Source organism: Microtus ochrogaster, unplaced genomic scaffold (genome assembly GCF_000317375.1).
Source record: "Microtus ochrogaster isolate Prairie Vole_2 unplaced genomic scaffold, MicOch1.0 UNK65, whole genome shotgun sequence".
NCBI classification, from domain to species: Eukaryota; Metazoa; Chordata; class Mammalia; order Rodentia; family Cricetidae; genus Microtus; species Microtus ochrogaster.
The window spans coordinates 709,051-725,167 of record NW_004949163.1 but is presented as its reverse complement, the minus strand read 5'-3'; the positions used below and the strand labels follow the sequence as shown (position 1 = coordinate 725,167).

Below are 16,117 nucleotides of genomic sequence, written 5' to 3'. Positions count from 1 at the left end.
ACACTCCACAGATTGCATTCTGAGTGCCTATTCTAACTGTATAGAAATTCATTGAGTCTGGTTAATTTTGGTGCATAATTTTTTTGCAAGTTTTTTTTTAAATAATAAAATTTATTAAAACCAAACCAACCAAACAAAGGGACAAAATTGGGCTGGGGTTGCCTTCTAGTGCCCAAATGGTAACAACACACCCACAATAGATTTGTGGCAAACCTGGGCCTGGGTGCCACCTAGTGTTGAAATAGAGGAAGTGACTACAGATACAAAGAAAGTAAGCCCTGGCTTAGAATTTCTTAAAAGACAAAAAGAAAAAAAAGTTAAAGCCAAATTATGGAGATGGGAACAAATGCTCAATTCCTCAATGTACAGATGATGTTTAATACTACAAATGATTAAGATTTTAATGGAGTCATGATATTTACCAAAGAGCCAAAATCAGATGCTAGAAACTGAGGGTATCCAAGTTGATAACGGGTTAACATTTCCATTTGGAGAATTTAAATTTGTTTAGGGAAGAGATTTAATGCTCTAAAACTGAAAGTTTACATATATGAAAACAATAAGAAAACACAAATCCTTAAGCCAAAAATACATTAAGTAAAATCAAATGTGTGATAAACAGAGCAATATCAGAACAGATTAAATGAAAAATGCATCAGTTATCTCAAAGATAAGCTATTTGAAAGTCAACAGCTCGCAGGGCGGTGGTGGCGCACGCCTTTAATCCCAGCACTCAGGAGGCAGAGGCAGGTGGATCTCTGTGAGTTCAAGACCAGCCTGGTCTACAAGAGCTAGTTCCAGGACAGGCTCCAAAACCACAGAGAAACCCTGTCTCGAAAAAAAAAAAAAAAAAAAAAAAAAAAAAAGAAAGTCAACAGCTGGACAGAAATCAAAAAGAGTGACAAAGGTAAGAAAAATGCTTATGAAAACTCTTTGGTGTGTCTATCTTTCTCTTAAATCTGAAGTAGTTCTTCCAATATTCTTTATAAAACTGAATTAGTGAGTGGGAATTGCTTTAGTTTCTTTTTGTTTTGGTAAGCTGTTATTTTCTCCTTCTATTATAGTAGATAGCTTTGCTGGGTATAATATTCTGTGTTGGCAGTTGTGATTGTTCAGAACTTGGAATACATCTTTCCAGGTCCTTCTGGCTTTAAAAAGTTTTATTGAATAATCATCTGTTATTATTCTGATGGGTTTATCGTTAATGTGATTTGACCCTTCTCTCTTGCAGCTTTCAATACCCTCTCTTTATTCTGTACTTTTAGAATTTAACCGTAATTTATCATGGAGAATTTATTTTCAGGTTTGTCTATTTGGTGCTTTGTAGGCATTTTGTACCTGAACAGGCATCACTTTCTTTAGGTTTGGGAAAGTTTGCTGTATGATTAGTTGAAAACATTTTCTATGCCTTTGATATGATACTGTTTTATGCCACAATTCATATATTTTGTCTTTTCATGGCACCTCAAAGAGATCCTATGTTTATTTCAGTTTAATATATATTTTAAAAAGCTATCATTGACTTTTACTGAATTATAAATTTTTTCTACCCTGTATTACATTTCCCATATGATTCATTCTATTAAGATTTTCCATTGAGGTTTTCATTTAGATTATTGAGCTTTTAATTTTGAGCATAATTTTTGTTAATGATTTTTAGGCAATCATCTTTCTTTCTTCTCACTTTTTTTAGTGTAATTGTATGTACATGTGCCCCACCATGTGTATGGGAGTTAGAGGACAACTTGTCGGCATTTCTCCTTCCATCGTAGACCATCATATGGACTAAATTTAGGGTGTCAGGCTTGTCAACAAGTGTTTTCCCCCACTGAAGCCATCTTACTGGCCCAATTCTATCTCTTTATTGGATTCTGTTTTCCTATCCTGAATTGATTTTCAATTTTATTAAGTTCTTCGTTTTTGTTCTCTTGGAATATATTCATATTTTCTTTGAGTTGTTTAACTACATTTACAATCATTCTTTTCAATTCTTTGTTGGAAACTCTTTTGATTCACTTTTTGGGGGTCATTACTATGGTCCTGGTAATTTGGGGGGAGACATGTTGCCTTGTTTTTTGTGTGTTGAATTTGTTTCTATGCAAGGACTTGTGCATCTGGATAGGCTCGGCCCCCTTCCTAGTTAGAGCTGTGTTGATTAGGAGAGTTTCCTTTCATGATTGTTTCCAAAGATGGCTAATATAGTACTTTCCACTGCATATTGTATTTTAATATCATTTAGAATGTTCTGAAATTTGACCTTATTTTTCTCATCAGTCAACTTCCTGAAGGACTTTTCCATGAAGAATATCTCAGCCTACGTACTCTTGTAGGTATGACTATAATATAGTTGGAATGAAAACCATGGACATTTGGTCTGCTTTCTCATGTAACCTACTTGGGTCTCAGAGTTTGGTAAGCCTGATTTCAAATATATACAACATTAATTTGATGAAGTCTTATGCTATAAATGTGTTATTGTGTGACTTGATGGTCAGAGAATCTTCATCATGATGGATAGCTTAGATTACATCTGTGGACCATGTTGATGGTCCAGTAGCAAGTGCCAAACTAGTTCATCAAAGCAGCATAGTAATGTGCAGAGGATAGTAGGACTTCGCTCTAAGATTCTTGATGTTAGAGTTGTGATGGTAGAGGACCTGTTGCAAAGCCTTTTACTGTCATAGGATACATTCAAAACCAGTAGCTTTTCAAGTCTTATGGTAAATAGTCTGAAGTAGCACAAGTAACAAGAAAGGGTCACTTTCATAATACAAAGATGGTTACTGAACATTATTCCTCATTTAGTTATAGGACTTGATTTAGAAAAGGTAGTTGGACAGATTCACACTGCTGTTTCTCCAGAAAAATTTCTAAGGTGGAAGACTTCTCTGAATCTGGGTTAGATTTACACTCCATTCTCTGATGTTCAAATATCTTGACAATGTATCTACTGTAGTTATTGCTTCCGTCTGAGTTCAATTTGCATAGTATCACTAATGGAAAAGTCCAGAATGGAAAAGTATCACTTTGGAAATGTGGAGGCAATCAAGTGTTCTTTAGATTAAATTATTACAAAAGGCAGAGAATTGCTGAGTTGGGATTGGTATATATATATAGGCTTGACAGCTGTAAAATGGACTGCTTCATGGTCTTTTGAACAGATATAAAGATAAAAGCCTTGGCATATAAATAGCTACAGACTGGATTCCAGGAGATGAGTTAATTGGCTGAAGTAGCTAAGCCAGCTGAAGCTGGTAAAACAGCTGCAATGCAGTCATCACCAAGTTAAGCTTACAATATTGTACTGTTATTCTTCAAGGTCCATCTGTTTTCTGCATAGGCTGACTATGTGAGTTTAGTGGGGTTGTGGTGGAAATCACATCTCTTGTGTCTCTCAAGCCCTTGATGATGGCATTAATCTCTGAAACCTCTCTATAAATTCAGTATTACTTTATACGTAGAGGGTTTTTTTGGTAGAAGAGGTTTTGGAGTCTACGAGTTGCTCACTATGTCTATACACTTTTCAGAATGTGAAAAATAGCCATAGCATATATTCAAGAATCCATCTTTTGATAGACCTGAGTTTAAACTCTATGAGCATTGGATCACAGTGAGATTTCAATTTCCCAGAAATAATTGTTACTTTAGAGCCTATGTCTAGTAATCCTCCTTTGTATAAAATTTTATCTTTTCCATTTATTTGTTGATGTATGTCTAAGTGGCTTCCATTTCTGGCGACTTCAAATAGTACAGCAGTGAACATGTATATTCAAGTATTTCTGTGATATGTTGAATAGAGTCCTTCAGGTATATATCTAAGAATAGTATTATTCATATAATATTTCCATCATTTTTATGAAACTTCTATATTTATTTACATAGCAGCTAAACAAGTTTACATTTCCACCAAGAGTAACGTTTCATCTTTTCCCATATCCTTGCTTGAATTAAGACAAATACTTTGAAACAACTTTCCCCCTATTTTAAATTATTTTTGAAGCAAAATGCAATGTAATGGGTATCATTATATTATTGAAATTCATATATGTTATTAAACTTTAAACAACTATCTTAAAATTTTCAAAGCACTAAGAGAAAAAATACACAAAGAAATAAAGGAAATCAGGAGAATCAATCATATATGAGAAAAGGAAAATATAAACAAAGATATAAAAATTATAAGGAAGAATCACACAATTTTGGAGCTGAACAGAATTGAAAACATTAATAGAATTTTTTTTTAAAAAAAAATAGGCAATAAAGGTCTAACTTGTGGTCCAAGCCAGGAAAGAAAGCCTGTGCTTGATATTGCCTAGATGTTCAGGAACTGGAAGCTAGGTGGCCCTAGGGTAGAGTCAAATACAACTGGCAAAAATGTCAATGAAATGATTTCTATTGATATTCTGTTATAATTATAAATTGGAGCCTAGCCCATTTTTCATCAGAGAGGCTTGCTCAATCAGCAATTGGGGCTGATGCAGACACCCACAGCCAAACCTTAGAGAACCCCATGGGCGTATTGCAGAAGCCAGAAGGGTTGAGGACACCAGGAGAACATAGCCCACAGAATCAATGAAGCAGGACTCACAGGGGCTTATGGAGACTGAAGCAACAATTACATGGCCTTCATAGGTCTGCACTAGGTCCTCCTTGTTGTATGTATATAGAATTCCTATGCTACTCCTACCAGTGGAAGTAGAGTGTCTCTGACTTTTTTACCTGTTCTTGGGCACCCTTTTCCTCCTCCTGGGTTGCATTGCCCAGCCTTGATATGAAGGTTAATGCCTAATCTTATTGTGTCTTGTACTGGGTTCTACTGATGTCCCTGGGAAACCTGCTTTTTTTCTGAAGGGAAAATGAGGAGGTGTAGATCTGGGGGAGAGGGGAGGTGGGAGGGCTGGGAGGAATGGAGGGAGGGGAGGTTGTGGTTGTGATATTGCATGAGAGAAGAATAAATAAAAAAGAAGAAATGTAATAGATAGACAACATGTGTAGCCTTGGCTGTCCTGAAACTCATTCTATAAGTGAGGCTCATCTCAAATTCACAGAAAGCCACCTGCCTATCCCTCCCAGGTGTTAGGATTAAAGGTATGCAACACCTCTACCTGGCATTTTATTTTTGATTTCTATTGGCAAGTATTTATTGCTAATTTTGTCATATGTGCTCATGATTGATGCGGGATTTCCCTTTGTATGCTGTGAATACCATTAATGAATAAAGAAACTGCTTTGGATCTATAGCAGGGCAGACAGTAGGTATTCAAAAAACTAAACTGAATGCTGGGAGAAAGAAGGGCTGAGCAACGGAGACACCGTGTAGGTCTGCAGGAGACAGATGCTGGAACTTTAGCTGGTAAACCACAGCCACGTGGCGATGCACAGATTAATAGAAATGGGTTAAATTAATACGTAAGAGTTAGCCATTAAGAAGCTAGAGCTAATGGGACAAGCAGTGATTTAATTAATATCGTTTCTGTGTGATTATTTCAGGGATAAGTGGACAGGAACCAACAAGTGACCCCCTTCCTATTACACATCATGAAATTTGGCATTCAATTTTCTAATTGTGCCCTAACCCAGTTTGGATATTATATAATCTGGTGTGTGGGGAACGCGTGTGGAGAATTATCAAACAAACTAACTAACTAACAACAAAACACAACTAAAAGTAAATATATATCTCTTCTTGGACTTTGTCTACAGGGCTTGACATCTTATTCCATAGATACTTGCTCAGCAATGTTCATTGCTGCTCTATTCACAATAGCCAAGAAATGAAGACAATCTATATGTCCTTTTACTGATGAATGGTTGTGGTGGTTTGAGTAGGTATGGCTCCCTTAGACTCATGTGTTTTAATGCTTAGTCAATAGGGAGTGGTACTATTGGGTGTGGCCTTGTTGTAGGAAGTGGTGTCACTGTGGAGGATGACTTTGAGGTCTCCTATTCTCTAGCTATGCCCAGTATGGGGCACAATGTCCTTTTGCTGCCTGAAGATCAAGATATAGAACTCTCAGCTCCTTCTCCAATACCATGTATGGTTGCATGCCACCTGCCTTGATGATAATGGACTAAACCTCTGACTGTAAGCTAGCCCCAATTAAGTGTTTTCCTTTATAAGAGTTGCTGGTGTCATGATGTCTCGTCACAGCAATAAAAACCGTAACTTAGGTCCTCCCCCCTCCGTCCATATCTTGGAAGGTGAACATCCAAACTGGCTAGGCGCCCACAAAGCCAGCAAATTAAGTAGGATCAAAACCCCGTGCCATTGTCCTTGGCTTCTCATCAGCCCTCATTGTTCGCCATGTTCAGAGAGTCCGGTTTTATCCCATGCTTTTTCAGTTACAGTCCAGCTGGCCTTGGTGAGCTCCCAGTAGATCAGATCCACTGTCTCAGTGTGTGGGTGCACCCCTCGTGGTCCCGACTTCTTTGCTCAGGTTCTCCCTCCTTCTGCTCCTCATTGGGACCTTGAGAGCTCAGTCCAGTGCTCCAGTGTGGGTCTCTGTCTCTATCTCCATCCATCGGGGAGGGGGAGAGGAGTGCGGGGAGGGGGAGAAGGGTGGGAGGAGGGGGAGGGAAATGGGAGGCTGGGAGGAGGCGGAAACTTGTTTTTTTTTCCTTTTCTCAATAAAAAAAAACCGTAACTGAGACAATAGGTCATGAAAATATGGTACATATACACTATGAAATACTATTTAATTCTAAAGAAAAATGGGATCATGAACTTTAAAGTTAAAAGAATGAAACTAGAAAATATAATATTGAGTGTGACAATACAGATCGAAAAAGAAAAATAACACATGACAAATATTGAGATGTGAATACATATCCTGGAGTAACTGCAGAAACTATAAAAGTTAAAAAACATAATGCATATAATTCTGTGTATTAGCATACATATAGAGTTTAAATGAAAATTTCCCATCTGTACTGAGAAAGCTCCCTCCAAGTGAAGGGCTCTAACAGGTCCAAGCATGGTGAATCAAGCCCAAGCATGGCAAATATGGTGTGAACAGGTTTTGTTTTTTTACCCTTCTCCCCCTTGCTAAACTATTAGATTACATTCCTAAAGCTAGCCACCGAGGTCCATTCCCTTATTTGGTCACTGACTCATTCCTGAGACAAAACACTGAGGACCAACAATAAAAATTCATTATTTGGGTAATATGTCCAATGAGGTTTTACCAACTCACCCTAGCACAGACTCCCCCTTTTTCTCCTAAAAGACCTATCCTGCAAAAACCTTGCTTGCTTGCTTCTTGCTGTTGATGCTGCTTACCATCTGTCTTTGCAGCCTCCCCTGCTGCTTGCCACCCCAGAGTAACAAATCTCCTTTTGGCCAAGATTTTGAAATAAAGTGTGTCCTGTACTGACTCTGAGGGTGCCGACATTTCTTACACCAAGAGCCAAAGATCATCTAACAAAATATCAACCACAGGCACCAACCACTTGCTCTTTTGAGTTCTTGATCAGGGTTGTCCATGAGATTCCCAAAACATTGCAGGGGTTATTGCTATTGTTCTTGGTTATCCCTAGAGATAGAGGATAAGTCTTTATTGCAAAGACACCATGCACTTCCTCTGTAGAACCCTCTTCCCTGAGGACTAGCTTTCATGATGCCCTTCCAAACGAGGAAAGTAGCCTACAGTCTTACTTAGATTTTATGCCAATGAACCAAACAATGGCCAGTATGACATTTTAACTCCAAGGGTATAGTAGTGTCACACATACCTTGGTGGCAACAAACAGGTGTCTAATTGGATTTAAGACCTGCTCAACAAGAGGGAAATAATGTCCGCTGCTGGAAACATAGTCAGCTACTCAGGGCTGCTGAACTCATCACTTTACTAAGCCAGCATAATCCTTAACTACATTCTCAATATTTGTGCTTAGATCCACAAATAAATGTAGTGCTTACCTCTCATCAAGGACAGTTCTTTTTGCAACAGATAGAGACTGTTAAAGAAAACCACAGTCAAACAAAATGCAGAGCTGTACAGCAATTCCCACACCCAAGGCTCAGGGGACTCTGTGGGATAGGGGACAGAAAAATTGTAAGATGAGGGAGTTTCCTGTGAGATTATGTCTTTTAAGAATGTTAGAACATGAGCTGAACAAGGATAACAACAATAGACATGATAAGGCCCATGTGAGGCCTCAACCATATCAGCAACTAAGGAATGTTAAGAATATTAAATACAAAAACATGAAACCCACATAGTCATTGATGTTCAGGAAATGACACGGTAATTTTTATTTTTGCCTTGTGCAGTAAAACTGAACAATAACAGATGTTAATCTTTCCCATTCAATATTCAACAATATAACTTTCTACATTAAAAGACAACTTTCTATCAGGACAGTTAGGCTGTATTAAATATTAAATCTCCAAGATAGCGCTAATGACATGCAATGAATTTCCTAGATAAACTGACTAGGTATTAGGAGAAACTATAAGATCAGGTACTTGGGATACATTTTAAATGTATTTTTATTGAAAAATGCAATATATTTTGATCATATTTTTGTCTCTCTCAACACCTCCCAGATCCTTCTTAGCTCTCTTCTCACCCAATTTATATTCTTTTTATTTCTCTTAAAAACAACAGAAATAAAGCTGGGCATGGTGGTGTATGCCTTTAATCCCAGTACTCAGGAGGCAGAGGCAGTCAGGTCTCTGTAAATTCAAAATGAAGTGAGTTTAAGGACAGCTAGGACTGTTACATAGATAAACCCTGTCTTGAAAAGAAACAAAACAAAACAAAAATCTTGAAAAACAAAAATCAAGCATCCCTCCAAAAACAAACAAAACCAAAAATTCAACACACACACACACACACACACACACACACACACACACACACACACAGACAAAACAGAACAAAAAGACAGAAATCATAATAAGCAAAAGACCATTCTGACAAAAGATACTCTAACAAAGCAAAATGAGACAAAAAAGTCTACCAAAATGTCATTAAGTTTAAGTTGATCAACTACTCCTAGACATGTTAAGTAGTTGGTAATATATAAAGTGAGACCCCATTGGAAAAGCTGATTTTTTTCCTTGCCTGTGTGTTTCACTTGCAGATAGAGTCTTGGTTAGATGTGGATGCCTGCAACCACTTCCCCATTAAATATAGCTTGAGAAGGTATATTACACAAATCTGTTTAATAAACAAATTAGGTAATGTTGTTTTAGTTACGATAGAAATATAATCTTATGCATTAGCAGGGATGATGGAAGGGATTATATAAAGGGGAACTATATAACGCAGAGAAAAGCTAAACAATGAACAAATAAAGGAGCGGTTAGGAATCACCTTTTGTTTCTATACTTGATCTTAGCCACAAGATTGAGAAATGATTTGTCTTAAGTTTTCATCTAGAGTAACAGAGAGCTTTTGGGATGTGTCAGAGAACACCTTTCTATCAGGCAAAGTCAATCAAACCCAGGTTATACACATGAAGCAGAATAGAATATTTTCCTACTGGCTTGTGATATGATGTTTACTAGAATGTATCCCTTGAGTTTATATTATTGTGATACCAATCATGCATCTATTTTTTCTACATTTGGGATCACTGATGGTTTAGTAAGAGAGGGTTATTGAAAGATACACTTACTACCCTTAAAGGCCAATTAAAATTATCCTTGCATAATCATTTTACTTTTCTGCAAACCCAGGAAAATTTATAGCCAAGAAAAACCAGCTTACAGTTTAAGAAGAACACACAAAACCAAATATGTTTATTCTGAAAACTAAAATAGAGACATTTGCTTAAGATCAGAAATGTTTTTGAGGATACAGAAGTGATACTTGATGAATGAAATAAAAAGTCAAATGTATAATGAGAGCTAATCTTGCTAGTTTATGAGATTTAACAGGGCTGCTGGTGACAAAAGGGATTTCTGTGAAGACTGTGGAATGTTAATGCTTTAGGCTATTATTATTTTTCCATTAGGGTTTGCAAATATGAATCTCCTTCTAATTTCAATATTCTAATTTATTATATAATATTCTCATGACATTCTTCTGACTAAATCACAGGCATGTGTTCATATAATTTGTATATTTAAACACCACACTTTAATGCATCATCTATCCATCATCATCATCTTTCTTTTTGTCTATCACTTATTTCTCATATGTTTTTGGTAAGGGCATAACATACCTGTCCTATTACAAAAATTAAGGGCACAGAGATATTACTAATGTAAGGCATAATTGTGTATAGTAAATCTCTTCTTTGTACCTGAAAATGTTTGCACAGATATTTAGCAAATTAAAAACATAGATTCTTAACAACAAAATGCTTTGTGTTGAACCTTGGTTCTGAAACTTGCTGGCACAACGAGGATGGTAATAATCCTTACTCTAAAGGGCATATGTATTAATATATTTATACAGGTGAAGCATTTAAAACAGAATACAGTGACAGGGGTCACCGTCATTCATTTCATTCTCATCCAGAACCAAGTGGCAAGATGTGCTTGGCCAAGTGGTACATGTGGTTTGATGATGATGAGAAACAGAAGTTGATTGAGGAGATACATGCCTTGGTCACTCTTAAGGATGCCAAGCACACCAACTTTGTGGAGTTCTGGAACTTCAAGATCTTTTACCTACACTACACTAGACTCTACTCTGTATCTGTGTGGTCATGAAGGACAAAATTCTGGTCTATCCAGAGACCCACAGTGGAGCACCGGACTGAAATCCCAAGGTCCAAATCAGGAGCAGAAGGAGTGAGAGCAAGAGCAAGGAACTCAGGACCTTGAGGGGTCTACCCACACACTGAGACAATGGGGATGTTCTATGGGGAACTCACCAAGGCCAGCTGGCCTGGGTCTGAAAAAGCATGGGATAAAACCGGACTCGCTGAACATAGCGGACAATGAGGACTACTGAGAACTCAAGAACAATGGCATTGGGTTTTTGATCCTACTGCATGTACTGGCTTTGGGGGAGCCTAGGCAGTTTGGATGCTCACCTTACTAGACCTGGATGGAGTTGGGTGGTCCTTGGACTTCCCACAGGGCTAGGAACCCTGATTGTTCTTCGGGCTGATGAGGGAGGGGGACTTGATTGGGGGAGGGGGAGGGAAATGGGAGGCGGTGGCGGGGAGGAGGCAGAAATCTTTAAGAAATAAATAAATTTAAAAAAAATTCTGGTCTATCTAGAAACCATCTACAACTTTGCAGAAGTACTAAATTAATATTTCCACAATGTCTGTGAACTGGACCTGGTTTTCAACTTCTACAAGGTTTACACAATGGTAGATGAGATGCTCCTGGCAGGTGAAATCTGAGAGATGAGCGTTGAAGCAGTTGCTGAGGCTGCAGTCCTTGGAGTGAGGTGGCCTCCACTCAGCTAGGTCTGCTGTACTAACCTGCCTGCTTACCCCCACCATGTCTGAGGGCCACCCCAGCAACACCCTCCCTTCCTCAGTTGACCCAGAGGAAGGACCCCGTAGGGTCTAGGTTGCATGGAAAGAGGCTGCAACGAATTGGGTCCTACTTTAAGGACAGAGGCCACCTTAATGTCCTGAGTAAATGTGCCATAGTCGTGTGATGTTGTGAGTGTGCATTCCCCAATAAATTTATGGTCCTGTTTGGCCAACAAACAAACAAACTTCCCAACCAAAAAAGAAACAAACAAAACAAAACAAAATAAAACCCCCTAAAAACAAAGTATAATATGGGTAGGTCATTAAATGTTAAATACCTCCATGTAATGATGTAATTTGTCACCTCAGAATTGATAATTCTACATGGAGTACTTCACTTTGGGATAAAATATTAACACACATGGAGAAAACTGGGAAAAGTAGTAAGAAGTGAGTTGTATGATGTAGGCTACAAAGACGTAATTCATGAAAGAACAATCCATTCATTGTGAGTTTGCAGGTGACTGAAGGTTTTGTGGTCTGTCTTTCCGGTATGCATGGGTACATATGTGAGTGAAAATGCAAACACAGACAAAAGCATGGATGTAAGAATAGATAAGCAACATGATTATTTATATGCAATAGAATTTAACTATGGTTATATTTTCTAATTCTTCAAAATTGAGAACTGATACAATAAATATGAATAAGCATATTTAAAAGCCCCCTCCTAAATACTTTAAAATGATACCTTACTACATGTTTTAGGTTAAAATTTTAGCATGTCTAATTGTATTTTAATCCTGAAAATTCTCACAAGAATGGCAAAACAAGGATCATTCTCATTCTACAGTTGAGGAATTGAGGTTCCGCGTTTATGGGTCTCGCTTAAAGTTACATAACTATTAATAGAGACCAGATTAGCATGCAGGTGTTCTAACTGCCAGTATTGTGCCCTTCTAACACACTATGCTGATTTCCCCAAAACAGAAATATAGAAAATGAGATCTGTTTTCTTATGACAAATGTATTAGATATTTGTCTCAAGCAAAAGGAAATAATATAGAGCAAAAGTAATAGGTACTACCAGGTTTCAGATATGTTCAACAGAGTTTCAGTTATTTCTGTTCCCTAGGACTCTTTCTTCATTATGTCTTTTTTTTATTTCCCAAAAGAGTGAAGCAGTAGAAGTGAAATAGAAATGGCTCACATGTGGCAGATGAAAACAGAACTCCACTCACGGTTTTTTTTCATCTCTATTATCATTTATTTATTCTGAGGTATTGTGACTTTTGAAACTCAGACTTAAGAACAGAATGAACCTCAGCAAAACTTTGCCAATAAATATCATATTTTAGTCACAACCAAGCTGTTTCCAATGGTTTGTTTTAAGAACAAAGCTTCTGCTATAATATAAAAATCACTGCAAATAAATGATATTGTTTTCAACATGCTATAAAAAGCAGACAGTATAAACAACAATAAATCTCATAATTAACTAACTATAAATGCATAACATAGAACAAGATGTACAGAATAGATTACATATATTTATATACATATACATAAGTGCACTTCTTAAGAGAATGATAGCTATTCAAATTTTCTTCTATCTTATATAGTAAATTTTGATCAGAATAAAACTCATGTAGAAAGATAGATCTCTTTCCTTTTCTTCAGATGAATTTTAATTGTTTCTGTTCACATATAGCAACGTCAGTTGGTTTATTCATTAATCCAATATTTTCAGTTAGGATTGAATTCATAATAGGAACCCCAATAAGTGAGAAAAAACCCATTCTCTTTTGGAGGTTTGAGTCAAGCAAGGACAGAAGAGAATTGGAGACAAGCTGGCTTTTTATCGTATTTATCTCCCTTGGTTTCCAGATTGTAAATTGCATGCAGACTGTAGAGTTATTTGGCTGAATACTGGTCTGTTCTAGTACTTGAACATTCTCTTCTGGAAGATGGGGCCCTGCTTTGCCTCGCTAGTCAGTACTACAAAGAAATAGGCTGATCTTACATATCTGTAGCTTCTGGGTCATCTCCAGGTCTCATCTGATGGCATGCATGCAAAGGGACAAGTTAGAATGACTGATGACTATTTGCTAATTTTAAAGCTATATTTATGAGCTGGGCTCAAATTCTAGTTCATATCCTTTATTAGCCCTTTATTTAAAAAGAAAATATCTTGATTTCATATTCAGTTTTATAGATCAGAACCTCAAATATTTTCTACCTTCTGGGGAATAGTAAAAAAAAAACTATGGCTTAGGTCAGTGATAAACTGAATTTTGAACACTTAAAATATCAAATGATAGGATTTATAAATGAGATATATTTAATAATTTGTAAATTATAATTGGGAAACTATTTTTTAATTGCAATTTAGGGAAATACTTGTCATTGTTCTGCACTGGAGATGGGTTTGATTTATTCTTTACAAATTTCTTCTCCTTTCTCTGGCAAGGAAGCTTTCTTCTTGGGTATGTAAGTCATACTAGAAAAAGAATGCTTTCTAAATGTAGATAGTCTTCTCCTAAAGTTTCCACCTGAAAAGAAATATAGGAGAGGGTCAAAGCAACAATTGGATGCAGCTAGAGATAAGGTTATGACCACTGACTTCTGCATCCTTAAGACAGAATCACAGGGTCTAGCTTCACTGTGTAAAAAGTAAAGGTGGATAGTTCGTTGAATATGATATGGCATGAAGCTAATTAAAAAGGCAGCTGTCACAACTACGATCATTCCTATAGCCTTTCTACGACTTGGCAGATTTTTTTTCATTGAATTTTTTAGTAAGGTCAGAATGATCATTGTGTAACAGACAATTATGATGACAAAAGGGATGATGAAGCCAACCAATAATGACACATAGTGCAAGACCAAAACATATTTTTTAGTTTGATTGTCCTGTGGGGGCTCAAAGCATTTAGTATTGTTTTTCTCATCTTGGTAAGATTTGGACATTAAAAATGGAGAACTAGTCAAGATCACAAAAATCCAAATTCCAATAGACACAAACCTGGCTTTTTTCTGTGTAACCAAATTAATGTTCTGGACAGGAAAAACAATAGCAACACACCGGAAAAAGCTCATTGCTGTCATAAAGAAGATGCTACAGTAGAGGTTAACATACAAGGCATATGTGGTGAGGCGGCACAAAAAGTCACCAAAGAACCACTTGCCTTTATGCACATAATAGACCACACGGAGAGGCAATGTACAAACACACAGTAGATCTGCTATGGCTAGATTAATCATGTATACTTGGAAGGCTGATTTCTCATGATACGTTTTTATGAGGACATAGAGCACAAAGCTATTGCCAAAGAAACCCACAACAGAGATCATAGAGTACATTGTGGAGTACACTTGATTGCGGAAGTCGTCGATCGTGTCGTGGCATGTGTTATTACTGGCAGAAGATATTGTCAGATTTTCAGCTTCATCCATGTTCTCCAGGAATGTCTGCTTGGTGCCTACAACATATGAAAAGATATTGTCAATTAAACTAGCTTTTCAAATCATAGTGCATGCTAATTAATTTCATAGTGCCACTATAATTTTATTTGTAATTAAAATATTAAATAGATTTTTATTATTTTTTGAAAATTTCATACATATACACAATGAGTATTTTGATCACGCCCAGCCTCTGCCTTGCCATCCAAGCCCCTCTCAGCGTGTCTCCCTCCCAATTTCATCTTCTCTCTTTCTCTCTTTTTAAAAAATAACTCACTGACTCCAATTAGTGCTGCTCACATGCACATTCACCACAGCTGGAAGCAATTGTTGTCAGGTAATGAGGAGAGAGTCACTTGAACTTTGCCCCCAGGAGGAAGGTCTGGGTCCTCCAGACCTGAAGAAAACTTTTTTCCTCTTTTCTCATCTATGTTTTCCTAAAAGAAGTCTTCTTAATTCCCAAGACCTAAGTAAAATATCTCCCTCATATTGTAGATTGCACCGCTCAAGTACTATTCCATAAAACTGTCCTTGAATGAATTTATGATTTTTTTACTTAGAGAAAAAGCTTTAAATATACTTGTTTTACGTATATGGATGTGTATGTATGTATCTATGATCATCAATCATCATCATCATCTAATTATTATTGTGTTGCTTTATAAGAGCTTTAAGTTTAGTAAGTGGCTAAAATCTGCACAACAATTCTTTCTTTTCCATAAAAGAAAACTCTTCACATCTTCTGGATATAGGTCATGCCCAGAGAAAACAATCTAATTCATGTTGATGAAACTCACTCCTGCAGAAGAGATTCTTAATCTGGGATTAACTCTATTTAGAACCATAGAATATCACAGCAGAAATCTAGTGGCCACACAGTTATGATAACAATGACAATAAAGTACCAGAGAGGTGAAATCCATAGTTGAAAAAGCTGTGCCATAGTGTAAGGCTCTGAGGAAAGATATGGCATAGTTAGTGGGTGAGGAAATAGTTGTAGCTGTTCATTCCCGTTCTCTTCTCAGACTTTTATTCAAAGCTTTGAGTTTAGCCATACTCAGTGCTTTCATAGCAAAAGATTAGTATTTGGTCTATCCAAGTTCATCCTGGCAGCTAACAGCCTCTGATTAGAAACAGTGAGGGATGAGATAGCATAGATATAGTCATTTCTTCAGGGTTCTACAGATCTTGTCACTTCCTTTTCAAAGTGGAAGCAGTTCAATACCTAGTCTCTTATTGATTTGTTGACTTTTCTTTATCTCTC

General features: G+C 37.0%; 1 protein-coding gene and 1 pseudogene across 3 annotated transcripts in view; one reads left to right on the top strand and one right to left on the bottom strand.

The window, feature by feature from the left end:
* Positions 1–10,358: 10,358 nt before the first annotated feature.
* LOC101996486 lies at positions 10,359–11,356 on the top strand (annotated as a pseudogene).
* Positions 11,357–12,905: 1,549 nt separating this feature from the next.
* The window catches only part of Cysltr1 (cysteinyl leukotriene receptor 1), a 26,582-nt gene continuing 23,370 nt past the window's right edge, over positions 12,906–16,117 (bottom strand). For all 3 annotated transcript variants that reach the window (XM_005369871.3, XM_005369872.3, XM_005369873.3), the window contains exon 3: positions 12,906–14,870. In XM_005369871.3, the coding sequence (XP_005369928.1) occupies positions 13,822–14,844 (1,023 nt within the window). In that variant the 5' untranslated portion in view covers positions 14,845–14,870 and the 3' untranslated portion in view covers positions 12,906–13,821. The remainder of the gene's footprint in view (positions 14,871–16,117) is intronic.